This window comes from Larimichthys crocea, chromosome XIII, assembly GCF_000972845.2.
Source record: "Larimichthys crocea isolate SSNF chromosome XIII, L_crocea_2.0, whole genome shotgun sequence".
Classification (NCBI taxonomy): domain Eukaryota; kingdom Metazoa; phylum Chordata; class Actinopteri; family Sciaenidae; genus Larimichthys; species Larimichthys crocea.
In genome coordinates this window covers 20753626-20781230 of record NC_040023.1, presented here as the reverse complement: position 1 = coordinate 20781230, position 27605 = coordinate 20753626, and the positions used below count along the sequence as shown (strand labels likewise).

General features: G+C 39.0%; 1 protein-coding gene across 2 annotated transcripts in view; it reads right to left on the bottom strand.

Annotated features, from left to right (window-relative positions):
- The window catches only part of cdkal1 (CDK5 regulatory subunit associated protein 1-like 1), a 211727-nt gene that overhangs the window by 162805 nt on the left and 21317 nt on the right, over positions 1-27605 (bottom strand). For both annotated transcript variants that reach the window (XM_010732365.3, XM_027286342.1), the window contains exon 4: positions 12041-12125. In XM_010732365.3, the coding sequence (XP_010730667.1) occupies positions 12041-12125 (85 nt within the window). The remainder of the gene's footprint in view (positions 1-12040; positions 12126-27605) is intronic.

Here is a 27605-nt window from a genome sequence, read left to right as displayed (position 1 = left end):
AAATTGCATTACTCTGGCATTACTGTGATCAGAATTACCTTTAAATCACCAACAGCAAATATAGTAAATATCATAAATCATCCCTACATACACAACCTAGCCTAACAAAAACAAAGCCCGATATGAACACTATATGACTTCAAACACAGATGATGACTATACACAAAGTCTCCCTGATCAATGAACTACACACACACACACACCCATGTAGAAAGCCCTACAGACACAGCCGGGTGATTCATCACAAGCTGAGGAGAGCAAGGGCTCCAAAACCTTTTAAGTGACCTCTGACCTCTTCAACATGACCTTTCAAAAGGGTCGCTGTAGATTTATCAAACAACATAATGAGCATTACAACCACCATCACTCACTAATGTGCAGGTCTCTCTCAGGAATAAAACATAATTTATAGTCCAAATAAAAACACCAGCACCTTGTCAGCTTCCTACAGAGACCCACCATCTCAACATATTTCAACATTTTCTTATTACACCTGACAGCTGACACTGTCTCTCAATCTTGCGTTCCTACCCTGCTGCCTCACTCTGTCTTTTGCTTTTACCTCTGTCTCAATTACCCATCTTTGTCCTTGTCACATACCATACCACACATGTACAGTCCAAGTCAGTCACTGATGGTTAATACAACATTGTTGGTGTTATCTAGCTGCCCATGGGTATAATGCATTGCTGTGACTTGAATTATCTTGCTGGTGACACAAATCTGTGTGATTCAGCCTTACTGACTAACAATATTATTGACAACTCTTCCAATTAGCACCCTGGAGGTTTTGTATGGCAGACTGATGACAGTGTTGTATCAGTCAGTGGTTAGAGTTTTTTCCCCCCAATTGGTTAGTGTTAAAGAGTAAGATTTCAAGTGGTACTGGTTCATTGTTCATCTCTTTACTAGGAAGATGGTAGCTGTATTCCTATTTCTACAAGTCAGTAAAAATAAACTACCACCGAACACAACCTAGCACTACACAGGTTTCTCCACTTTTACACGTGTTATATGCAAAACAAAAATGTTATACATAAACAACAAAGTCTGGAATCATTATTCAAGTATCCTACAGTCGCTGCCTTTTGAAATGTAAAGCCTCTTCTATCATTTTCCAGCTGTTCAATTCGAGTGACAGTGGCACCCTCATCTCTTAATAAGACATCAGTGTTTCCTGAGAAGTGTAAGAATCGCGTGACAAGTCTATCAAACCCCCACTGAGGGATTTAGCACCCCTTCGTTCCTTTAAAGCTCACATAACATTAAGACTGATTTGCTAGAAGGAAAGAAAACACGAAACACTGGTAATCCTATCGTATCATAGTGGGCTGATGTACACACTGTGCTCCGGTATCTTCTGTCTGTTTTTTTTTTTTTTCTTCCTGTCATTCTCAACTGAATACTGTAGTCCAATGTAAATCTGAAATGTATGATCAGTTAACATTTTAATAATGATACAGCTCATAAATATTACATCANTTTTTTTTTTTTTCTTCCTGTCATTCTCAACTGAATACTGTAGTCCAATGTAAATCTGAAAGGTTTGATCAGTTAACATTTTAATAATGATACAGCTCATAAATATTACATCAGTTATTTATTTCATGGTGCATTGCACCACTGTTCAGCCAACTGTTGTAAATTCAATATCTGAGCAGGTACATATTAATGACAATATAAAAGACCATAAAATACACAACAAAGAAATAACATAACCAGTCACATGTTTCACGTGCTCTGCATTTTTACTAGTTGGTGAGAACAGGCACCTTTAAGGTTTGCTGATTAGGAAGAAAAACTCAAATTCCACAAAAAGAAAAGTACATTTTGACCGGTGTCAGACTAACCCCTGTACTTTTTATCACTTAAAAACCTCTTTCAGCAAGAAAAGACCAGGGATATTGTTCCACCCTCTCCACACACTCTTTCTCTCCCCAAGTTAATTATGTCTGGTCCCATTTCCAGACTCATCCTTTAACAAATGTTTAAAGCCCTAATCTAAAACTGCAGTACCAATTCTACCATGGGAGAAAACATATGCCCCTACAATTTGGCTTTAATTTTAATCTGATTGACTTGATTGGCTTGAGATTTAAGATATTTCCCTCCACTTTTAAAATGACTAAAGTAGACACACACCACTTCAGTACAATTGATAAGGTGATGACCTGACTTTCCTACCCATATATTATTTCCTTCTTTTTAACCTTATCTCAGTCACATTCCTATACAAGTTGAAATGGCCAACATGATCGCTGAGTCCTTCGATATGGATAAGAATTTTTAAAAACCCCCTACCAAATCCCTTTACAAAATGCAGAATTGAACTTGGGATTGTGGCTTAAATCCACAATCAAGGATCAGCAAAAAGGCTTGAGCACAGTGGGGTGCCTTAAGAGCCCAGCCGTCTCAACGGATAAAAGGCAGGAGTTGTTTGTGACTGCTGTTGAGGAAGATCTTGTAAGGACAGCAACAATCTGACTATGCAGCCATTTATTTAAAAGAGACCAATCATGCACACAGAGTAACAACAAATAAGTTAAATCAGTTTGTTTTTCTGCAGGCTTAAGCTTACCTCAATTAAGAAGCTTAAGATGCTTCACAGAGCATTTATCAGATTTAAATGCAAAATGGGATACGTTTCAGACAGAAAGAAGCTAAACCCTTATCACGGACATAAACATGCATTTTCCTAGATTCATAGATGTCTACCACATTCATCATTAATTGCAAAAAGCATGCATGTTTGACAAGATGCAGTTGGTGCAGGGTGTGGGGTTCAGGCCTTCAGTCCCAAACTGTGAGCGTGCATTTTAGGCACACACACACGCACACACATACACACCCACAGTCCCATACTGTGCTGAGGCCTGCATTCAAACCCACTTTGTAGAGCAGATATGACAGGTTGTTTGTGAGTGGAATTCAGCAACACACACACTCACACACACACACACACACACAAATGCACATACAAATGTGATTTAAAATGGAATACATCACTGAATAGTTGAACCAAAGAAACCTAGAGATGCTCAGACTTTGGCCTGTCTGAAATAATCACAACAACAGATACTGTAAGTCTAGGGTCTGCTGGGCTAGTCCTCTAATAATCTCCATCACTGGCACCTTCTTACTGTATCCAAAGGCATGAGTGTGTGTGCATTTCTTCAAGGCATATTTAAAAACAGGACACAGGCAGTATTTCATGGATTTATGTCCGTGTTGTGCATATATCAGTTGTACTTATTGTAAACAATTCTAATGAGCATTTTAAGACACTAATGGCTTGTTCAGACAGAAAAAATATTCCTCTGCACTTCTGCTGTTGTATGTTGTGTTCGTATTAATGTTCTGTCCTGCTGGCAACCAGATAATAGCATGGCTTGACATTCCATTAGTAGAGCTGTATAAAATACTTTTCACCTGCTGTGGAAATGAGGACATAATACATGATCTTTTAAAGCTGATAAAAGTCCAGTCCGTTGGGAGCTGGGATTTAAACATTATTAGCCTTTCATCACATTACATTCATCCCTTCTGATACCTGCTTTGCCTATCACCCTTTCTGATAAATAAGCTTGAGAAAGGTTAGACTGTTATATCGCTTTCAGAATGCCTCACACAACACTGGGCCTGACTGTGTATTGCTGTAGTTGAATGGTTTAAGCCAAGCAGAGACAAAAGTACAAAATTCGAGCCTGACAGCAGGCAAATTATTTTAAAAGGCTTCACCTCTTGGGTCTGGAATGCTAGATACTGACCTGACTTTTTACTTCTGTTAACAGTTTCATGTTAATGTGAGATAGAGCAGAGCTGTAGCTACTCTTGATAGAGTGGATTCCAACAGAGTAATTTTAGCACTGTGGTAAAGTGAATTATCCAGGTAAAGGTTCCTGTCAGGCATCCATCAACATCTGGAGAAGCTAATGGAGGAAATTCCTTTAAAAGGTTAAAACTTGAATAGCTGAGTAAAAATGATTTCACACCAACACTGGCAGCAACTTATGAAATATCAGACAAACAAATGTAGACTGAGACAAGGTTGCATATAGTACACAGGAACATACCTTAAGGTCTATCGAGGTTTTTACAATGAAAAAAAAAAATTCACAGATCTGTCATGGTTGTATTGGTGGCAACAATGAGGAAGTATGTATGTATGTATGAAACTGGAATCACATGCCAACCTTCACAGGACCAGATAAAACAGAACAAAGCAGAGTAGAACACAGCAGAACAGGGAAACATGTTAATGACATGCTGCTGCATTAAGTCTGTTTAAAGTGTGTGCATGCTGTTTAAATCAATCAAGTCTGTTCAACTGTGAAATATAGAGGTTAGTTTGTTGTGCCACGGTGCAAACCATTATGCTGTAAACATGCTGGCATGCAGTATTATGAAATAAATCAAATTTAACAACCACAAACAGTACGGCAAGCTGAAAAAAAAACTATCCATTTAATTAAAAAACATAACAGACCATCTCCTCCTATCATACTCAACAAAACACCATATTTAGTAGCAGAGCACAGAAATGTTGAGAACAGTCTAACTATGCAAATGAAGACATGTTAAAAGCAAGTTCATGTACGGGCCATCCTTGGTGTGTTCTCACACAGCCCCCGGCTCACTGAGGCAAACAGATCAGGACATCTGAACTCTACTACACTCTTTTTACCTCCCCTCTCTGTCTATGTGTCGGTTTGTCTGCCGGTCTGTCTCTCCCTGTCAGTGACTATGTTTGTGTTTGTGTGTACCCCAAAATGTAGGCTAATGCCTTGCAGAGCTGACAGATTAAATGCCAATCCCTGTGTTACACCAAAACCAGCCCCAGGCAGCAAGCTCTCTCTGTGTATGTGTATATGTGTGCCTGTGTGTGTGTGTGTGTGTGTGTGTGTGTGTGTGTGTGTGTGTGTGTCTCCAACCAGCTACAAATCCATGTCTGTGTGTCTGCTGGACTGTGTGAACACAGGCATAAAACTACCCTTAGTAAACAACTGTAAAGGTCACTGCAGATTTCAGATACCTCACTGTCATGTCCTGATGAAAAGGAAACATTTCTGGCCTTAATGTCAGTCACTTTCGTTGTGTCAGTTCATTTAAAACAACATGCTGTAAGGCCAAAACCAACAGCTCCATGCATTATAGGCTTTATGAAAAGAAAACACCTCACTTGACCACAAAGCAATGTAAGACTTTTGATTGATTCTTGGAAGAACAAACTAGACTAATATATATTTATGTGGTTGCGTGGGTGAGCAGTGTTCACGGTTTTCTGAGGTCAGTTTCCGATCCATTATTAATGGAGCAGCTCCAGTTTTGCCAGGTGAAAGATTTGTCACCTGACATATTGCAGCCTCAACGCCCTTAATGCCCTCAGACACAGTTGAAAAATTAGGGCTATGGAACCACATGCAAATCTAGGTTTGTGCTAGATTCTCACTTTAATGATTTTTTTTTTTTTGCTGAGCATGACCTTTGCCTCAAGTAAATGTGAGGTCAGAACTCAATGACATAAAATCATTTTCCTAATGTCAGTGAACATCTTTTTAATCAACAGATGCAGCCACAAGCTAGTAATGTATATTCACCACCTGTAACTCTGCAATGAAAATTAGAACATACAATCTGGACCTGTGTTGGACTTTAATTATGAAGTTATATAGAGTTTTATTACAGATCTCTCTGCTTATAAAAAGTTAATAATATAGTCATGGCTGTCTGCATTCATTTATCTGCATTTGAGAACCACATTTTAACATTTCTGAAAAATTAGTTATGATTAAATCATGGTGTTTTAAGTGCTTTGAATTTCTGAAGAATATTGTAAACCTAAAATATTGTCTGTTGTGACCAGTTCACAAAATGTATCTGTATACATTCTGTATGTGTCACCTGTCTTTTTGAAAAGTAAATATCAACAAAGTACCGAAACAATAACTGGGCTCTTTGGATATTATTCAAATACTAATTCACAACCAAGATAAACTAATACCCAAAGTCTTATTTTAACTTTACAGTTTGACATGTAGGCCTATACCCTCCTGTGTAAAGCAGCTAACTTAAGACCAGTTTCCTTATTCACTTTTGGCAGCATGTGGTCTACAATCAATGGCCCTATATTTGTAAAGCAACTTCTGCCAAGACACAGCTGAGCCAACAATAGACTGTCCTGTAGCCAGGGGCTGTAATATATATTCACCAGCCGGCCTACACATCTGTTATAGATACACAGTGTAAGCACACCACATACACTTTGGACTTCTTCCAAGAGTTCATTCTGTGTGTTGTGTGCCCCTTTTCAATTAACATTAATGATTTTTTTCCCCCGTTTCTTTCTTCTGGTTGGTTCATGAATATCAAAATTATATTCAAATGAATGTAAATATAATGTGGGAATTGGTGTATTTTGAAAACAGAAGTACAGAACTCCGAGTTGGGTTCTAATTCGTTAAGCATACATCCCCTTGATCATACAAATTACCAGAGACAGCCAAGCAGAGAAATCCAACATACACACACACAAATACGCCCACAAACACAGCAGTTTAATTACATTGAGTTGAGCAACTGTTTCTTTAATGGATTCCACATTCATTGATTTGAGAGGTCTCTGACATTGAATTACACTATAGATTTCGGCATTTCAAACGCACGCACTAGCACACCAAAATATCCATACTAATTGACTTTTTAGAATTCAGAAGCTGCTCTATTAGCGGTTTATGCTACTGAGTGAGTTCCTGGTGTAAAAGTCCTGCTGATGGAGTGAGCAGCAGGGCAGAGTGAGCCATCACTCTGGGGGGGAAAAAAAAGAAAAGCTGGAGGGAATCCCATCTCCCACACATGTCAACTCTTCCCTGCATGCTGAACAAAATGATACAAACCATCTTCGTTTCAAAATGCTGAGAGCAAGAGTTTGGAGATGCAGCACAAGAAAGGAATTATGAAGTAAACAAATTATTGTACTGGGCTTTGATATCACTGATTACATCAACAAAACCCAATCCTGAAACCTGGCCTGTCCTTGAGTAAGACAAATGTCTGGGCTCACTATAGATTTATAGTCAACTAAAGAAAACACACATACAAACACAGACAGTGCAAAGTGAAAAGTAACCTCAGTTTTCAGCTTCAGGACTAATCAATATTGTTAGGTGGTTTTTCAACAGGCATGCAGAACATACACTCCATAGGCATATCCACTAGCATTTTCTCGCAGACTAACCCTCAACACTACACAGACACACATACACACAGAGACAACACAACACTCTCCCACAAACCGTCTGGGCATCCATCCACCTGACAAACCCCCATACACATATAGCAACACAACTCCTTATCCCACACACTTGGCACGGATGCCAACTAAGCCCCAGTTCTCCAGAAGTAATAAACCGTCTTTTCACTGTGTCTCTCCAAACCATGATAGAAGACTGCTGAAAGCCCCCGTGCTTCCATTTCAAACCCCTCAACTCATTTACTAGGACACTGATTGTTACTTCTGTGACCGTGCATACGTGTGTGTGTTTGTGTTGTGTCCCACATGTCACAGCAATGGGTATGTTGACAAGTTGTTTTATACACTAATGTCCGCACACACACACACAAACATACACACACACACCAGTAAAATGGTACAGAATATGACTACAAAATGCTTGACTAAACTGGGTTAGCTAATCGTAGACACAGTTATGCATTTACTCATCAGCCTCAAAACTCAGATCAGAGAAAAAGAAAAAGGAAATTAGTCCAAGCTAAACATGCACAGGTACGGAGTCAACACAAATTATCATTTGGGACGAATCCTTCCTTTTCTTTTCTTTCCTTCAGGGTGGTCTGGCCTGTCTCCTTTAACTAGTGATGCACGATATGAAAAATTTCAACCGATACCGATAACTGATAATTTCCTGCTCCTCATGGCCAATACCGATTACCGATCGGGTTGATAAAAAATTATGTAATTTCTCCTCATATCGGCCGATATTTTATCGGCCCGATAAATATAGTGCATCCCTACCTTTAACATTAACTTAAAGTGCCTCTGACCAAGCAATCAAAATGGTCAACTAGACATTTAGAATGTGCTAAAAATCAGCATGACAGCACACCTGACTAAAAATATTACTCCCCATTCTCCACACTGTCACGTCCTGAAAACATATGACATGCACAGCCTGTTTGTTAACATGCGGTGCAATGGCCTCTATTTACCTCTCCAAATAGAGGAGTCACAGAGGTGAAAGATACACAGGTACACATTAGCAGGCAGCAGTCAAGGTTAATACATTATTACCCATGAAAGCCATATCTAATAGATAAACAAACCTCGGGTCTTTTATGTGGAGATCTTCTTGATAAAAAATTTATAAAAGTCAGGTTGATAAGCTCCATGACATTAATATCATACTGATAGCATTCGTGGTAAAACATTGTCACTTTTAAGTGGCCTACACCATAGAGTATGTTCACATACATTTTGAATACAAAATGAGTGACCACGATACTATACCAGACAAAGTATCACGGTTCTGGGTATTATCGCAATACTGCGTCCTTTTTTTATTTATTTATTTATTTATTTTTATAAACTGCAATGTATTTGTAAAAGTTATAAATACTTATTAATTACTTATGTGTTTGGTGCATGATAAACATAATACTGGTGAAATAAGAATTAGACTGAAACAAGTTTGAAACAACGAGTTGGGTTTTTTGAGCAAAATTAATGTTGCCACTGACGACGAGGCCACGGCAGACTCCGCGCTCGGGCCCGGTGCTTCCGCCATGGTGAGTGTGTTGTCTCGTGTTTGTGGTTGTATGCCGTGCACGCGTCTGGCCAATCATTGCAGTAGTTGCGGTATGTGGGTCTGTTTACAAGGGAGTAGCATGCAGTGAGAAGCCAAGAGGAGAGTAGAGGCACCGGTAGTATAGTAATCGACAGTAGTACCATCGTGTAGAATTTCTATTATAGTAGGAACCGTTACAATTTGGCACCGCAGGGTACCGTGGGTACCATCGGTATTGAGCTTCCTGTTCTGCTTAATGTCGTGTTGTATGATGTCATGGTATTTCCCATCAGTTTTTATTGTTATGGAAGCTGTATACTGGATAAATTGGCTTTTTCTAGAGGCTGCAGGGGCTCAACAAGACTACTGTCAACAGAATATTATCAGAATACCTCATATACAGTTGTGTCTGCCTGTGAAAAGTCTACTATCAGCAGCATATTTTTTTGTCTGACCTTTTCTAGTTCTATCGCTATCCTGTGTGCTGCTGCATGTCAAATTTCTGCTGTTAAACATCAACTTTTACCCTCCTCAAACAAAGACCAAAGACTGATCTAATTTAAGATTTAACGTTCAAAAATAATTATTGAATACCTTTAAACATGTTTTTTAGGAGCTTGATCAAAAGTGTGTGTGAATTATACGGGTGTGCGTTTGTGGTACCAGGAGGTGTAAGAACAGCCAGCGTGTGACTGAGCGCGAGGCAGCCCATGTGCCTGCCCCCTTCTCTCATTTTTTTCTCTCCGTCAATCATACGAATTGAAGCCAAGGAAAAATGAAGGCATAGAAAAAAAGAATGACTTAAGTGGGCATTTTGGATTCTCTCTGATCCCACACCCGTTCATTTTGTGTCTTCATCACGCAAGCAGAAGTGATGAAAGGCGAAAAACTTTTTTTATTCCTCCTGTGTATGGGTTTGTGTGTGTGTGTCTGTGTGTCCCACCCTGTGTGAATAGAGCATTAATTGCATTAGCATTACAGCCGGGTGATTTCCAGTCAAAGAAAAACTCTGGCATCAACAAGGCATTTTGGCATTTTCAAAGTCTTGGTGTGTTATTATTTTGTGCATTTCAATTGAAAAATTCTTTGCGTAAAAATTGGCATGACAGAAAGTGAAAGAGAAAGTGAGCATGAGGAGACGGCTGAAGCAGAAAGACAGGAAGATTGCACTGATCAAGCTGGCCAAGTGAAATTGTTCACCCTTGAAACTGTAATACTACCTTATGATAAGTAACTCGGTGCTGATGATTCAGACATCCAAAACATAAAATGTGACAGATTACAAATTGCTTTTTGCATTTTGCATAAAATGCAAATAATCTATGAACTAAAAAGCCTACAATTTGTCCATTTTAACATGCCAGACAGCCGTCCTGCTGCAGCTCTGAGGTTATTGAGGTAGGTGGGTCACATGCTGAAATGTACAAAAAACTCTTTAGATCCGTAACCATGGAAATGAATACTCTTTTCTGGTTTGCTAGAAGTTGACAAATGGTGTAAGGATGTGATAATTATTTTCATTATCAACTATGTTGCAGTTTATTTTTTCAATTAATTAATCTGCTTTAAAATGTCGAACTTTATCCGGGGACCAAGGAAATATACACTGAACATTTTTGTTTTGTGTGACAACAATCCAAAACCCAACAATAATCAATTAAAGACGAGCAGCAGTTGAAAAAGTGATTTAAACAAATAGTTCATTCTTTGAAGAGCATAATAGGCTACTCAGTTAATCGGCTGATCGATTCAGCTCTAAAATGGACTGAAAAAAGGGTCTTTTGGAACAGGGTCTAGGGTCAAGTCAAATTTAAGACTGTTTAAGACCATAATTTAAGGCACATTTCCCATCCATACTGGCAAAAAAGTACAAAAGACATGAAGGAAAATCGGCTTTGCTGTGGGCTTTCGTTAAGTTTTCACTGCGGCACGCACAGCACACTAGCTGGTTGTGCTCGATAAATTCTGACCGGGCTACACAGGTACCTAAGTCCCGTGTTACAGTTATGTTATAGCATCCTAAAAAAATCGAAACATTTTATGAGATTTTAAGAGAATTTTAGACATTTTAAGGCCTTAAATTTAAATTATTGGATTTTAGATGTTTTAATGTTTTACTTTGAAAGACCCCACAGATACCCCGTGGGTAGGGATGTAACGCACCGGTTGACAGAAAAAATGAATCGCGATTCTCCACGAATGAGAGAGATGTTCTTTTTCTTCTTTTCTTTAATTAGAAATAGGTTAAGTTATCTTAAAAAAGTCACGGGTTGGTGATTCATTTGTTCAACGTCAGACGTCAAGTCACATGACTTACGTCACTACGTAGGTACGGAGCACAGAACGAGGGAAGACATGGCGACGGTAGAAAATAGCTTTGAGATAGAGGATGCAACAAGCTGTTTTAAATCACCTGTGTGGCAGCATTTTGGATTCCCCATATACACAAATATAACCAGAGAGAAATGGACAGACAAAACCAAAACAGCATGTAAATTAGTTAATATAAGTCAAGTATTTAATAGTTAATATAAGTCTTTTCATGTTTTCAGCAGCTATTTTCCAACATATATAAATGTATTTTAAAAGAAATCTCGGAATTGCCTTCACATGGTCTAGAGACAGGCTCGAGTGGATTATATGGATTTTACATGCCTTCAACACATGTCTATTGAAATTTTACATTTTAAGAAAATGGATGTCTATTTTTCTACCTGGTGGAAAGTCTAGAAATGTATCTGTTAATAGTCAACAAGGTTACTCAAAATGATTTTTCTTATTTGATGGCATCTGGTTTCTGCCCACAGTCTATAAAAAGAGAGTTCTAAGCTTGGGTAAATCTCTGAACTAGACTAGACTACTTAAAATCAGATTTTTACACACAGTCAGCAAGTTATTCAGAAATTCGTTCTCTCTCACTACCAAAAAAAACAAAAAACACCCGGCAGGTGTGTGTATGCCCTTGATGAATGGAAATTAATCAAAATGCAGTTTTGAGCTTATTTTGTATGTTTATGCAAATAAAGTATGCATGTTTATCTTTTTCTCTCCCTTTCTGTGAGAGCGAGTAGGTGGAAACTGACATGGGGCAATAATGTGAAAACATGTAACACATATACTCACAAACACACATTTATGCAAAACAAAAGTTTTTCCAGTGAATCTTAAACTCTTTTCTACTGGCTACATAAAATTAAAAATAGGAAGTGTGTGTGTGCATGTTTTGTGTTTTTCAGTACTTGATTGAGTTTCTGAAGTGGTCCTCTGCAGGGTTTTTCACAGTGCAGCTGTTAAGCAACCACAGGTCTGCTTCTGTTGGGTCATCTACAGAAAGAGAGAAAGTCACGTTATTTTTACAGAATATAATCACAGCATGATAAAGAAAGAAAACATGGATCTAGCCAATCAACACATAATTACAAAACAAATCATATAATAAAAAGGATTCAACAAAACATAGGGAATCCTAGAAAATCAGAACTAATTAATCGGTCTCTGGCACAGTTCCTTTGTGTTGAAGCACGTACTAGGTCAGCGCATTCTCAAAAAGTCACACCCAAATGATCACACGTGTTTCAGAAATGTTAAAGTCTTTAAACTGTCACATCTATTTAAAGTTGTGAAAAAAAATCTACTTCTCCTTTAACCCATAATAACTATTGTAACTAGTTACTACAGTAATGATCTTTATAGTCTTTCAAAGGTGTGTAGAGTTTAAAAGTTTATAGTTATACAAAAGAATAGAACAGATACTGTTATTGATCCCTCAAGGGAAATTCTTTTTTCACTAAAGTTTTTAGATGCACTCAGCTCACTGTTTGCCAAAGACAATTCTTAGTGGCCAGAATTTGGCAGAAGATAAACCTTCTAACAAACACAGATGTTTGCAATGCCCCAAAATAGGCCTATTTTAACATGAGTTACTTACATTAAGTAAGTTACTGAAACCTATGTTTAAATCGACACACACACACACACACAGCGGTGTGTTGCTCCTTGTGATGTTAAGCTTGGCTGCTGCTCAAGATGATGGTGGCAGGCTGTGCATGGCACTGCCAGGAGAGCTGTCACACACAAAAACACACATACTCGGGGGGGATATAGCACGCCTGTGGTGTGGAGCTAGATGCTTGCTCCTTTACGCCACGCTGAACCAGATATTTCACTTAGAATCCACTTCCCTGCTGCAGTCAAGCATACACACACCCCACTCACACTGTTTTCTCTGCATTATTTAATTTGAGACACACCTGCAGTACTTTTCTCACACACACATACACACAGCAGGTCCCAGGATGCAAAGAATGGGAAGATTACGAGCTTCCCCACACCATGTCTAAGGAAAACACTCCTTCTCAATCCCTCACTCAACAAAACGCGCGCACACACACACACACACACACACACACAGGGTGTGTGAACCAAGGACAAACTACAAAACTAGTACTATTCATGAAATTATTTACAATGTGATAAAATATATTCACTGCCATCCTTAATAAACAATCAATATTGTAATTGGACATTCATACTTACAAGAGCAGAGATGAGCACTAGCATGACTATGCTTAAGAGTTTGAAATATGGCTGATAAGGATAATACAACAAATCTGTAAGAGGAAAAAAGTATTTCACAACTTACTATTGAGATTATATTGCATGTTTTCATATTTTATGACTTTTCGCCACCTGTAGATGTTGTGGATATAGAAATCAAATCACCAAATCTAATAAAAATGTGAAAACACGGCAGCCTGAGCCTTGAGGTGTGTTAGCTGATTGTATCAGATTTATCAAGACTAAATGAAGTCTCGTAAAAACAGTAGTTCAGCTGCAGATCTTGTAAAAGCACTATAATAATGTGAGTCACACTGTTAGGACAATCGTGTTGGGTTTGGAGGTTTGTTCGTTTAGGCCTCTGTGTGTTGTGGCGGATCATCATTTCTTTTGGGACAGGAGTATAAATAGAAAAGCCAAAAAATACTGAGTAATCCTAAAGTGAGAGGAAAGATTACGAAATCATATTTATGAATACTCCAGAATTAATTAATACTCCAGAGAGAGAAAGAGAGTGCAAGAGAGACACAGTAAGAGAATAAGTTCAGCTGGCAAAGGGTGCCTATTATGCCTACCTTTATTTGTCTAGGCAACCAACACACACACACACACACACACACACACACACACACACAGGACTAGTGGGAGTGGTCTCAGCTGTGTAGTTGCTGTCTCCTCTCTGTCCCGAGGGAGACTTTCCAGACCAACAATAACAAGCTCTCCATCAATTTAAAACACACACACACACACACACACACACACACACACACACACACACACACAGAGAGAGAGAGACACACAGCAAAACAATCCTATCTACAGAGTCAGCACAACTTACCAGTACACAGATAAAGACAGCAGCAAACAGTAAAACAAAAACACAGTTGCAGTTACCCAGCATGGCTTTAAAGCTTATTTTTTCACGAGTTTCTCAATCAGATCATAACCAGCTCATACATATTTAATTAGCTTAGCAACTGACAATTATTTATATACAGTCGAGTCCAAAAGTCTGAAACCACATTGAAAACCTTTAATATTTTCATGGAAACCTGGATGCTTTTTCAGCAACACATCAAGGCAGACTAAGGGGTCAGTGCATGAAACTCAAATGCTTTTTATAAATTGTGTCCAAAGTACGATCAGACAAATCAAAAGAGAGCACGCAATCAGAAGATCAAAAAAAAAAAATTTCCTGAGAGATAGAAAAGTAAGAAGCCTGTCCTGCAGTGGTCTCAGAGGAAAAGTAGAAGTTTATAAACCACTACTAAGGAGGGGAAACTAGACCAATGGCAGTAGATGACTAGAAAAGAAGTCATATTTAGAGATAAACCCAAGTTTGAGATTCATGGCAGATGGGTATGTAAGGAGATGATCAGGAGAGAGAATGATACCGCATTGTATCAAGCCTACAATTAAACAGGGTGGAGGGAACATTCAATATTCAAGTCTGGGTGTGACATGCCTACTCTGGAGTTGGACTCCTACACTGAATTGACCACACCATGACCAAGAAGTAGCACTCCATTCCTCAGGGACATGTTATATAGTTGATACTGTAGCCGGATAATGACACACCTCAAAGCTTTGCAAGATCAACTTGAAAACCTGAGACGACCAAGACGGTCATGGACTGTCCTCTGGTCACCTGACCTCAACCCCACTGAACATTTAAAGGGGCAGTGTAAGACTGAGAGGCCAAGCATTCAGGGACCTTGTCACATTCTGCGGGATAACATGGGTCATCAAGTTTGTGGAGCCCGGGACAGCTTGACTGTGTGCTGTGATTAAAGCAAAGGGGGGACAGACTAAATACTAAGACATTGTGAAAATAAAGTACATTAATCAAAGATTCAAATTTGTTCAACTGATATCTAATGAAACATTGGATTATGTTCAAAACAAATGGTTTGTCAAATTTGGCTTGCAGCATCCAGAGGCTGAGTCAGTTTGGCTATCTGCACAGCTCTTTCAGGAATGTCCGTAAATCACCTCAGTACTGTAACATTATTCCCTGTTGGTCTCATGGACTGTGCTCTAACCTAGTCCGGTCCAGCTGCTGAGCCCAGTTCTGTTGCCTGCTAAAATTAGCAAAAACAACTGGCAGCCTTTAATTGGGGGTTGGCTTCTTTAGGATGTCTTTGGGCTTAAGTTATATGTCTATCAAGAAATTCTGTAAATCACAGTTCAAGCAGAGAAAATAAGAGGAAAAACTAGCAAATATATTCTATAAACTATGATCCACATTCAAAATAACTGAATACTGTAAAACTGATCAATAATCTCAGCACTACAGTAAGTAATGCTCCCACAATTTGGGCCAGCTCTTGTTTACATGATTTCCGAATCCTTGTTTTTCCATCACTGAAGCAAGGCAACCATGGACTCTGTCCAAATGCCCGTACTACGGACTAATTTTCTGGTATTTGTAGCCTTAAACCTCAAAAGTCCTTTGAATCCGGGAAGTGACAACAGCAGCAGCTGTTCCTGATCCAGCATGGGATCAGCACAACAGATACACAGTGCAGCAAGTACAGCAATTGTTTTAGATATGGGTATTACAGCTTTAATCATTTCTAATGTAACTGTAATTATAGTTTTGTTTTTTAACTACAAGACAGAAATATTTCAGACAACCCCTGACTAAGTGGCAGTCTTATCAACGCAGTTCAGGGTCATGTGTACTGTAGTGCTACATTCAGGACCCCGGGGTTACAGCTGTGGTACAAGGCCTTCGCTGGATGATTGTGTTTGTTTAAAACTGCTTCAGCTGTTCAACTTCCACAGTAAATGTAAATACATACATCTAACCCCACAAGGGAACTCAGTGTGTTTGTTTTAGCAACACTTAGAATAAGACAATAGTGACAGGAAACAGATGAAATATTAAAAGTGGGCAGTAAATGTTTCCCACATTTACTGTCATAGGGGTAACGAGTGGCTGAAGAGATTCATAAATTAGGAGATAAAGACACTGTTCAAGATTAAATGATTTCAAGTCTGGATGTTTTAGAATGTAGAAAATTGCAAGTAACTCTCCCTGGACCTGATCATAAACATCTTGAAATATACTCATAATGTCCCATTTTTGATGAGATGAAGACTGCTCTAACATCATTGGATATTTGAAATATTCAGTGAGGTCAAATAACATTTTCTGTGCTGTTTGGACAGTCTTAGGAATATCTAATGATCCATTACAGAAACGTCATGCTAAGGTGAATTAGAAAGCCGAGTGGGAAAGTACAGACTGACACTGATGGGTCTGAAATGACACAAGAAATCATCCATCTCCATAGTTGCCATCAGAAATTACTGCCTGGAGACACTTTTATTCCTCCATGAAAATCAGTTTGAGAAATAACAGCACCGTCTATAGGCTGCACTGACAATAGCTGTCACAGTCTCAGTGACAGCTGTTTCTGCTAAGCGAACTGTCTAATTTGAAACTTATCAAGCCATAGCTGCCATCATCCATGGTGACAAAAATGCATCATCTTGGCTGTCATTTGCAGACTGCACAGGTAATACTGATGATTGAAATGATGACTGACTCTGAATCTAGCAATCAAAAGATTGTGCATTAGTGCACAACTGTGTTCCAAAAAGCACATATGCATGTGTTGAAAAAATAATGTGCAATTTAACTGTGAATAAACTAGAGTTGTCACGATACCAAAATGAGTAACCACGATACTATACCAGACAAAGTATCACAGTTCTGGGTATTATCGCAATACTGCAGCCTTTTGCTACTATTATTTTTATGAACTGCAAAGTATTTGTACAAGTTATAAATACTTATTAATTACTTATAATGTTGTTTGGTGCATGATAAACATAAGAGTTTGTTTTTTTTTAGCAAAATTAGTAGTGCCACTGACAACGACGCCGCAGCAGAGTCGGGCCCCGGTGCTTCTGCCATGGTGAGTGTGTTGTCTCGTGTTTGTGACTGTAAGCCGTTGGTTTTGAAGCGAATTTCTATCTAAGCGGAGTTCGTTCTTGCCGGCAGAAACACACGAACAGCCAATCAGCTAACAGACGGGCAGACCCAGTGTGCAGAAACAGCCTCAGCCCATCATATCCCCGGACGTCACCAGTAACAAACAGCCAATAGCAAACAGCCAATCATTCAGCAGCTGTGTAGTTCGGTTGCAGTAGTTGCCATGTTGGTTTGTTTACAAGGGAGTAGCATGCAGTGAGAAGCCAGGAGGAGTGTAGAGGCAGCCGCTATGTAGCAGAAAACGGCACCGGTATTATAGTAATCCACGGTAGTACCGTCGTGTAGAATTTCTAGTACAGTAGGAATCGTTACAATTTGGCACCGTGGGTATCATGCAACTCTAGAATAAACTGCAACTGCAACTATTATTTAATCAACAATGATTGGTTAGATTTTTTATGTGATCTTTTTCCAAGCACAGATAAAAGGAGAAAGTACAAGTACTGGATTCTTGTTACTGGACTTTGGAAACTATGACATGAACTGCACAAACAAGTACTTGCCAACGGATAATTCACTTTGACATTAACATTCTCCATTATCAGACTTAGTATACTTAGAAAAACATTTAGTCAAATAAAACTACTACTACTCTACTGTATATTGGCGGCCCAAAGTCAATATATTTTTTAGGAAACATGTTAAGTTATTAATATATGGGCTCCCAACAAGTGTTTTTCTGTTCTGTATCAGTGTGGGAATGTCACCTGGGGTATGACTCAGCTTTTAGGTGCACATAAATTCCTACCACACAAAGAAATGCTGCTGTTGGGAAATCTCTGGAAAGTCACATTTGCATAAGATTTGCATAGGTATGATGGTGCAGCCAATGACAGGGGAGTGATTTGGTTATTTTTTACATAATGGCCATCAGGCAATAACTTGAGAAGTTGTTAGTTCAGAATGTGCACAAAAAAAAACTGTTGACTAATCTTGTATCTGATGAAGAAAAGGCCCAGAGGGTAAGACAAGCATCCTGGTATGTGTGAGAGCGTTGGTGTCTGTATCCGTGTGTGTGTGAGACAGAGTGTTTAGCCCTGCCTTAAACCTGCAAACAGCCTTTTCTCATAGCTGTAAATGGTGTGTGAAGACGAGGCTGAGAACATTCCAGCAAGAAGCAAAATATGACTTTAGACATTCATACACTCCAAGAAGCATGCACAGACAAAACATAAAGTATGTGCAAAAATAGCACAATACATAACATTTAAGAATTTAGGAGAAAGAAAAAAGTTTAGGTGATAATTTTAGAAACTCCCCAAATGTGTAATCAGTAACCATTTAGGGTGCGTGCTTTGGCAATATTGTAAGAATTCAAACATAAACAATGTGGAGAGGCTGGTTTTATTACATTAGTTTTTTAATATGTGATTTAATTTTGAATTCTGAAAGAAATTTCAGTAGCACTCGGGGAGTATTAAGAATAGTTACACCTACAAATGTCACTTTGATATACACACAAACACACACACACACACACACACACACACACACAAGAGTAATAATGACAATAGTTCCGTTAGTCTACAGCCCACAAGTGAAAAGCCCATTTTATATTTTATCCAGTATCAAAAATATATTCTACTTGACCACAACAGCTGACCCCTGAATAAATTGCATGCGCGTGTGTGCGTGCGTCAATAAGGAATATATGGAATTCCACCATTCTCAGCTGTCTCCATTATACACAAAAGGAAAGCGACCTCTGCCTGTGTGTGGTCATGTGTCTACACACAGGTATGTCTCAGTTTGTTTTTTTGTGTGTATGTGTATGGAGGTGTACCCTGGTGTATTCTTTTAAAACATCCCCACCAACCCAAATGACTAAATTTAATCCATGAAGTTTATTCCTGTGTGTGTTTCTGTGTGATAGTCACCGTAAATTCACCCTGCAACAAAACCATACAAGAGAGACCGGGATATTGGAAAGGCAACACCTGGGGTCAGTGTGTGTATGCACATATACACAAGGTCATACATAACACATTTCAATCACACTACTCCCTATGGTGATAGGGAGATGGGAGAAAGGGTTCTGGGAGCAGGTGCATGCACCAAATAAGTGTGGATGGAAAGATGGAAAAAAGAAAGAAAGAGTGAAAGCAAGGATCAGATGGCTGCTAGAGTACATAAAAGAAAGAACACAAAAAGGATAAAAGGAATAGGTGGGACAGAGACATGGAAGAGGGTCATCCTGAGTGAGGAATAGGAAGAGAAAAGTGAGTGTGAAGTGGAAGCAGGTGATAGTTAATACCCAAAGAGGTATTAGCTATCACCTGCGAAATGTGAGTATAAGGGAAAACTACAGGGAGTGAACAGAGAGGGATAAAATTAGCTGGGAAGTGGAGAGTCATCAGTAAGTACCCCGCTCTCATCTGAAACAAAACATTTGTTTGATAAACAAAGAACACACATCTCATGGCTAACATATTTTAGTACACATGCCAGGTTTGTGTGTGTTTGACATTATTTAAATGTTTTGTTTCAGAGATACTACAAAATGATGTATTCTTCGGTATTAGTACAGTGTCTGTTGTCTTATTTACCCACAGGTGTGTGCGGCACCCCACAGAGAAACAGAGATGAGGCTCAGCTGCAGGGTCAGAAAGCAAAGAGAAACAAACAAAAACAGGCAGAACGGGGAATAAGGTCATTTCCCTGAACTCCCATGTATCCACTGTATGCAGATGTGCCAATTCACAAATTAAAACTGTAAACTGTACATCTACCTCAGCAGTTTGCTGTAAATAGGACTACTTCTTCTTTTCACAAATAAATGTGAGATGTTGGAGTCTTTCCATGTTATTTCACTTGATTCCTCACTCCAAAAAGCCTCATCCTACAGCCATGGTTTGATAATACGTTTGTTTTTCATAATAGCTTTATACATGCCAGGAATGGGGGCTTCTAATTTAACAGTATAAAAAGGTTTGCATCCTTGACGCCAGGCTTACCAATAAGTGGTATCAGGGGTATATGGTCAAGGTAATGGTGACATACACGGGAGTGCTTTTTTAGCTGAACAATCAAGTTTCTCCTTATCCGTCGTGTCATTTACAAGACTAAAAGAGAACAAGAGCTATTGCTTAACAAGAAGAAATCAAGGTGCAGTAGCTTGCATGTGCAAAGCCAAGCTTTTTTTTTTTTTCAAAAGCATCAAAAAAAATAGGACAGTATATCATCTTCTTTGTCTCCACACAGAAAATAACAGTGCTAGGTATGGGACCTAAAAGTCTAAGCGGCATGGTAGCAGGATAATGGTTAGCATGGACGCCTCACAAGAAAGGCTACAGTAGACTCCACTGACTAGCTAAGTTTTCATGTTCTCCCTGTGTCTGCAAGAGTTTCCTCCTCCACTCCAAAGACATGCAGGTTATCTGAAATGGAGACTCAGAATTACACACAGGTGTAAATGTGAGTGTGTATGCAAGTGTAAATGGGGTTTGTGATTATCTTGGCAAAGGAGATGTGCTCACTAACACAGATCTTGACAAATTTGTGTAAAAAGATGTCAGTCATAAATCAGCCTTTTGTATGCATAGAGAAAGACGTCGATCTTAGGAGCGAAAACATACGTGTTATATTTACTTATATTTTTGTTCCGTTACTAAATGGAAGGTGCAGACTTGCCAAAGGTGGATTCACAGTCAACCAAGGACAAACAGAAAGATGGTTTTCAGTAAAAATGAATGAAATTAATAAAATAAGCTTCCAAAGATATAACCTGAAGGGAGTAAAAGATGGTTTTCAGAACAGTATTTTAAAAGTGTAAAAATGAAACTCACAGACAGTGGGAGGTAAGAAGAGACGAGTGTAATTCATACTGTACTGTTAAAATTTATCAGCATGCACATACATTATATTTTACCACAACGTCCTCCTTAACTTTTTTCTTTGATCTATTCTCTGTGCCTTTTCATTTTCCCCACATTACCTATGCTCTATATTTCCCATGTCTCGTTTAACCGCCATATATTACATACACTTACTTTAACTACTTTCCCTCTTGTTGTCACCACTTCCCAATGTTTGCTACATATATACATACATACCAAATTTGTTTTCTACTTTCTTTCCTTCTTCAATTTTTACTGCACAAAGAACAATATTAATCTCAGATGTTTCTGCCTTTTTATTTTTCCCAGCTGCTTAAACATTTTAAATCACTTATCCCAGTCTTATTTTTACTTGAAGTGAAAGGTGATGTGGTACCAATATTGTTGAGCATCTTATAGACAGATGATGTTTAATGGTGATTATTATCTATAGGATTTTTCAGGTTCATTTATGAAGGCTTACAGTAGTATATTCCTTTCGGTAATTGGCACTGTGATCTAAATAATTAAAGACTTGTGTTGATATGACTGCAGTCTAAAAAGAAACAGCAATCTTGCTTTCCAGCACTATGGAGCTCCCATGGTGATTACTCTGCAAACAGATTTGTTTTCTCCCTGCCAGGAGAGTACTTTGCATTTTTAGTTCTCACTGATTATAAAGTATCCTGCTTGGGTTTTTCAGGCAGTTCAAGGAAGTTCACTGCAGTATATTTATGTAGGAAAAAGAGCTCTGGAGACTTTCTGCTTTCCAACGCCATAAACCTTTCATACAGGCTCCTTTAATTCTCTCTCTCGATGACAGATATACATCATATATAACCCCACTTTCACTTATCACTGAAGCTACAGTATCATATTCCCTTCTTTCAGACAGACCTACTTAACAAGTTTCCAAACTTTCTCTGACATTCCCTTGCGTGCTATACTGTGCATACACTGTGCATACACTGTGTAAGTTATATCTGTCCCTAGTGGAGACTCTCAGGTAGAGTTAAGCTATCAGGGCATATTTAACTGTACAGAAGAAAAAGGCAACAAGACAGGATGGAAATGGCCGTTTGTACTTGCTGTCATTGTAGTACACTGGTTCTCAATCAGGTTTGGATAACATTTCCACTGTTTGGCTCCACTTTATCAGGGTCCATTCAGTTACTTCCCCAGACTACATGAACTAAAACGTAAAGTATCTGAGCGATTGAGATGTGCAGATTTTTTAGACCCAAGAAACAGATCTATGCTGCCTCTGATTTCCCTCTGGTCTATAGCCCTGGTAGATGATATATGAGGGCAAAGACGGAGACGTCTGGGTGTGTATATGCATTTGTGCGTGTGTGTGTTCAGTGTGAGCTCAGTCTAAGTGTGTGTTCAATGTGTGTGTGAGTGAGAGAGAGAGAGAAAAAGAGGCAGACAGCAGCCCTAGGGGTCAATATGATGCTCCTGGTGCTTCACACACAGACCACACGATGACCCACTTTCTATCCCATCCCACACACACCCCTATGTGCACAAATGCATGCATGCACACACACGCTTACACTTCTCTGCCTTGTTATTTCTGTCTTCTGCCCTCCATCCATTCTACCCTCCATCTCAAACACATCATCTTTCCTCCTCCATAGCCCACTCCTCACCCCATCTCTCATCACACACACACACACACACACACACACACAGGACATGCTGACCTTGGGATACGGTGCAGTGGTGGTTTATAGGGGTAAGTATGCTAGGGCAAAGGGGTGGCTTTGGGGTGAATGGATACACTTGACTGAGCTAACGAGGCCTGTCTGGCCATATTGGCTGATTGGCTGACCAGACAGCTGGAGCCGGGCTGACTGGCTGGGAGGACAGGTGGAGGGAGGCAGTGTGGGGCAATGAACCACTTGCCAGTGGTGTGCATCACAATCAAGTCATATACTAAGATCTCTAGTTTGTCAGGAAGTGAAATTTGCTAGGACATCACATGACCCAACCAAATTCCTTGCCAGATTGACAATGATCAAGATTACTCGCAGAGACATAAATGACTAGTTACCGCAATCAGCAGCAATATCACAAAGAAATTTGATTTTTGTGTTATGCACATTAAATGTGGGAATTTTTGCTAACTTAATTTCAATTCAAATACTGCAAAACGTTTGCATTTACTGTATTTCATGGCTGCAATGTTCATGTTCTTATAATAGTTTAACAATGTCATGAACACAGTTAACTTTTTCAAATAAAAACAAAATGGAATCTGCAATGCAATATGGACTAAAGGACTAGGTAAACTGGAACATAACTTAAAATCACATTGGTGCTCACCAAATAAACAGTTTCATCAAATAAGTAAAAAAATATATTTTTGTATATGGGTAGGACAAAGTAGTGGATCAATGTAACTTCTGTGTGTAGTTAAAGACAATACAGTTAATAGAATGAAAATTAGAATTAATTATAATAAAATATGACTGCATAAATCACACCATTACAGTCTTTAACAGTAACATCATACGGTATATCATCACATACCAAAAACTGAAAAGAGAAAAGGCAAGGGCTCAACCTCCTTAATAACAGAGTTTAATTCTAAATACCAGAAACAAGAAATTAAGAAATAAAATATATTGAAATGAAAATGAAATTGTCTCTGCATTGTTTTTGGTCAAATTGTTAACACCACAAAATGTGCTGCCTCATACAATGTGTGAATGACATCGATTTGTGGCGATGCATTAATACATGAAATGAAGCAGCAATGCAATCTGAGAAATTACGCCCAACAAAATTTCCATTTTGATGACTCACATAAGGTACTGATAAACTGGCCCAAACGTAATGGCTATACTCGCAAGCACACAACCCACATTGCCAAAGCATGTGTCATGTCTGATTATGATGAGAGATTCCCAGCTGACAACATTTCAGTCTAAAAGGTTCTCTCACCTCTGGGAGTCTGAAAGTGTGTGTGTGTGTGTGTTTGTGTGTGTGTGCGTGCATGCGTGCGTGCGTGTGTTTGTGTGTGTGTGCACACACACTTGTGCATGTATGCGTCAGTACATGTATGTGTTTTGTGTATATCGTGTGTATATCGTGAATATATGTGTCTGTGTGTTTGTGTCATTTACAATGGAAATTGTGAATGGGACTAAGAGGCCCAGTTCCACCTCCGGTCATATTTTACAAGTGAGCACACAGTCACAACCTCACAAACACTAAGACACACACACACACACCCACACACACAAACGTGGGCCTTAGGGTTTTGGCGGTTGATCTATCCGCCTAGCAGGGTGAGCAACCACTCAGCCGTGGATGATAATGCAATCAACTGTCATTAGAGGGACGCTGGCTACACACACACACACACACACACTCATACACACAGAATGACACACAATACGCTAACACCTGTCAGTCATAAGTGAATAACTGCACACACTGCTATAGCAAGTTATAATATTAGTACAAGATGAGAGGCAAACGAACATAACGAATTGGAGTTGAAACAATTAGTCTACAATTTACCACTTACAAATAGTAAAAAAAATGTGTCGCTTTTCTTTTCCAGAAATCATTGTAAAACATCTTACGGTTTTGTTTTCTGCAAGCTAAAGAAAACAAAACATTTGAAAAATAATTAGCAGATTAATCAATACTGAAAATGATCATTAGCAGTAGCCCTAAACATAATTCATAGAAATACCCAGTTACAAAAAAACAGAAAAAAAAAAAACACACAAGCACAACCACATCTTCCATTCCCATCGGCAGTTAATCTTCTGATGCAACCACAGAGCAATACCAGTATAAAACTGGATGCCTCAGTGACCCAGTATTACTGCAGGTTTGGTGTGACAGCTCTTTGTCCTGTCGGTGCTGTTCCTGCTGGTTTTAATTTTTTGTCTTTATTTAATTCTTGCTGGTGGCACACAGGTAGAGTTTGGAGGATCAGCAGACTTGATGCCATGCACCTAGGTTGGCTGGTTTAAGTGGATACTTATCCTATTTATTCATTTTTACTGAATTATTACAAACTTATTTACCATAGTAACTGTCTTTGATGATATGATATATGATGTCTGATGATAAAAATAAATAAAAATAAAAAAAGCAGGGAGCTATGACAAACTACATCTTATTAGGAAAATTAGAGATTGCAGAGCGCCCAGCAACAGGAATAAACCAGCTCCAGCCAAGCTTTTTCTTACCACTTTGTGTTTAAATATAGCAAACAGCACTGAAGTTGTTATAATTTACAATCTTTAGAAATGTATTTCCTTTTTTCTAATATTTAACTCACATAAAAGAAACAAAGATGATGTTTGACAGCACCAACATCAGGTGATTGGCAATACTTACATACAAAATGAGTGATCACAAAGTGACAGAAAGCAAAAACTCTTTTTACATTGCAGTGTATTAAAGTTTGTCAACTCCAGACAGTCATTTCAAAAAGGCTTAGTTTTCAGGAATAGAAAATGCCAAATTAATACCAGAAATAGAGAGAAACTGGTGTATTTTCAAATGAATCCGCCTTAGTGTGGACATCACCTAAGCTGTCATTTTTTACAGCTACTTTATTTTCTCCCTCTGTCTTTCTCTCACACACACACATCCTCAAACACAACAGTCTAGAATCCTCTCAGACTCACTGGGGGCCGTGGCAACAACTTTCCCATATATCAGCTTAGTTAAGTGGCAGAAATTCACAGCAATGGTTCTTGTTGCCTGTGCATAATCTGTCTCTTCTCAGCGACAGATATGGCAGTGTGTGTGAGAGTGTTGCTGTGTGTCAGTGTGTACTAAGAAGCAGGGAGGGTATGCCAAGTTAGGCACAGCAGGGGCCCACTATAGCACTCACGCCAACAGTTTGACAACATCTTAGAAACATCTATTCACTTGGGATTTCTCTCCTGTCCTTAACAACTCTGAGTCCATTACTGTTAGAGTAGGAGAGTCAGCCTGACAGACAGAGGCAGATAGAGGGACAGAAAGGAGACGGATGGAGGGCTGAGAATGAGAGAAGGACTCAAGAGAAAGAAATTCAGAAAGAGAAAAGAGAGAAAAGGAGATATGAAGTTTGAGACAGTGTCTGAGGAAAGAAAAGGAACGGAGAGGCATGGGAGAAAATGCAAAGATTGCAGAGAAACAGACAGAAAGAGAACAAAATAACGAGGGGGAGCAAAGGAGAGACCTAGCATTAGAAGAATAAGTGGGGGTATCTCGGTGAAAAATAGCAGGCAAGCTCAGCTGAAAGTAGAGCAGGAATGATGAATGCTGTGAGGAAAGCCAACAGCTAATTTGGATGGTAGAAGTTTGCTTCTGCAGGGCAAGAGGCTGAAGTCAATCTGTCTCTCTTACATCTGATCACACAGACACAGTGGGCGCACCTGGGTCCAGACAAGGGCCCCTTCTCTTAGACTAAAAATAGCGGAAACAACAACCAAACTCACAGCAACACAAACAGCAATTTATATATCTGCCTACACTGAGCAACATTAAGGCACTTTTTTTCCATTAGACCAGTGTTTATAATCTCCTAAAAAAGGAACTAAAAATAAATACATTGTTAAAATCAGAGTGACTGCCCTGTAATTAATAGGGGTAGGATATGTTTCATGTGTGTGTGGACTGGAGAAATAAATACATTTTGAGCTATTAAGTTTCAAAGCAATCGCTGCCAAAGAAGATAAGAGGGCAAAAATGCACAACAGGGGAAGTAATGATAAACATCTGGCAATGGATTCCCTGTGATTTTAAATGTGCTTTAAGTGTGATTTATCGAGGTTCATACAGGCAGCGGATGGAAACCAGGCCTAAATAGATTTCTGCCATTACACGTCTCACCTTGCATAGATAGGATGATTTGAAGCCTCAGGTTCATGCAGTAATTGGGGCCAATCACTAGTCTGCAGCTCAGACAGAAAACCATTATGATCATCAGTGCAGGCATGAAAAGATATTTCACACAGCGAGATAGGGATTATTAGAGTCAAGGGCACAAAAGTCAGTGTGTCTGGGAGAAAGAAGGACCTAGAAGGTTACTGACTGACAGAGTAAAATACCAATGATTTCACTTCTACCACACACCTCAGAGTGAAACATGGCAGACACTTTCACTGTCTAGATGGAGGCCAGTGTAATTGCCTTCTCATTATCAACACGATTTGACTGTCCACATATGAAGTTGGCCTTTAGTCTAGTTGGGGATTGATTCAAAACTACCAAACTAAAATTGGCACAGTGGCAGTAATAGACCCGCACTTCAAGCTCATCTTTGAGTTATCTTTTCAGCAGGTAAGCAGAACAATCAGTCTGTATCGATGTAGGTAGAGATCAGGCACCTTAAACACTGTTACTGTTGAAAACGTGGCACCTAAACAGAACAAAAACAGAAAACTTCTAAAATGCCCCCCACAGTTC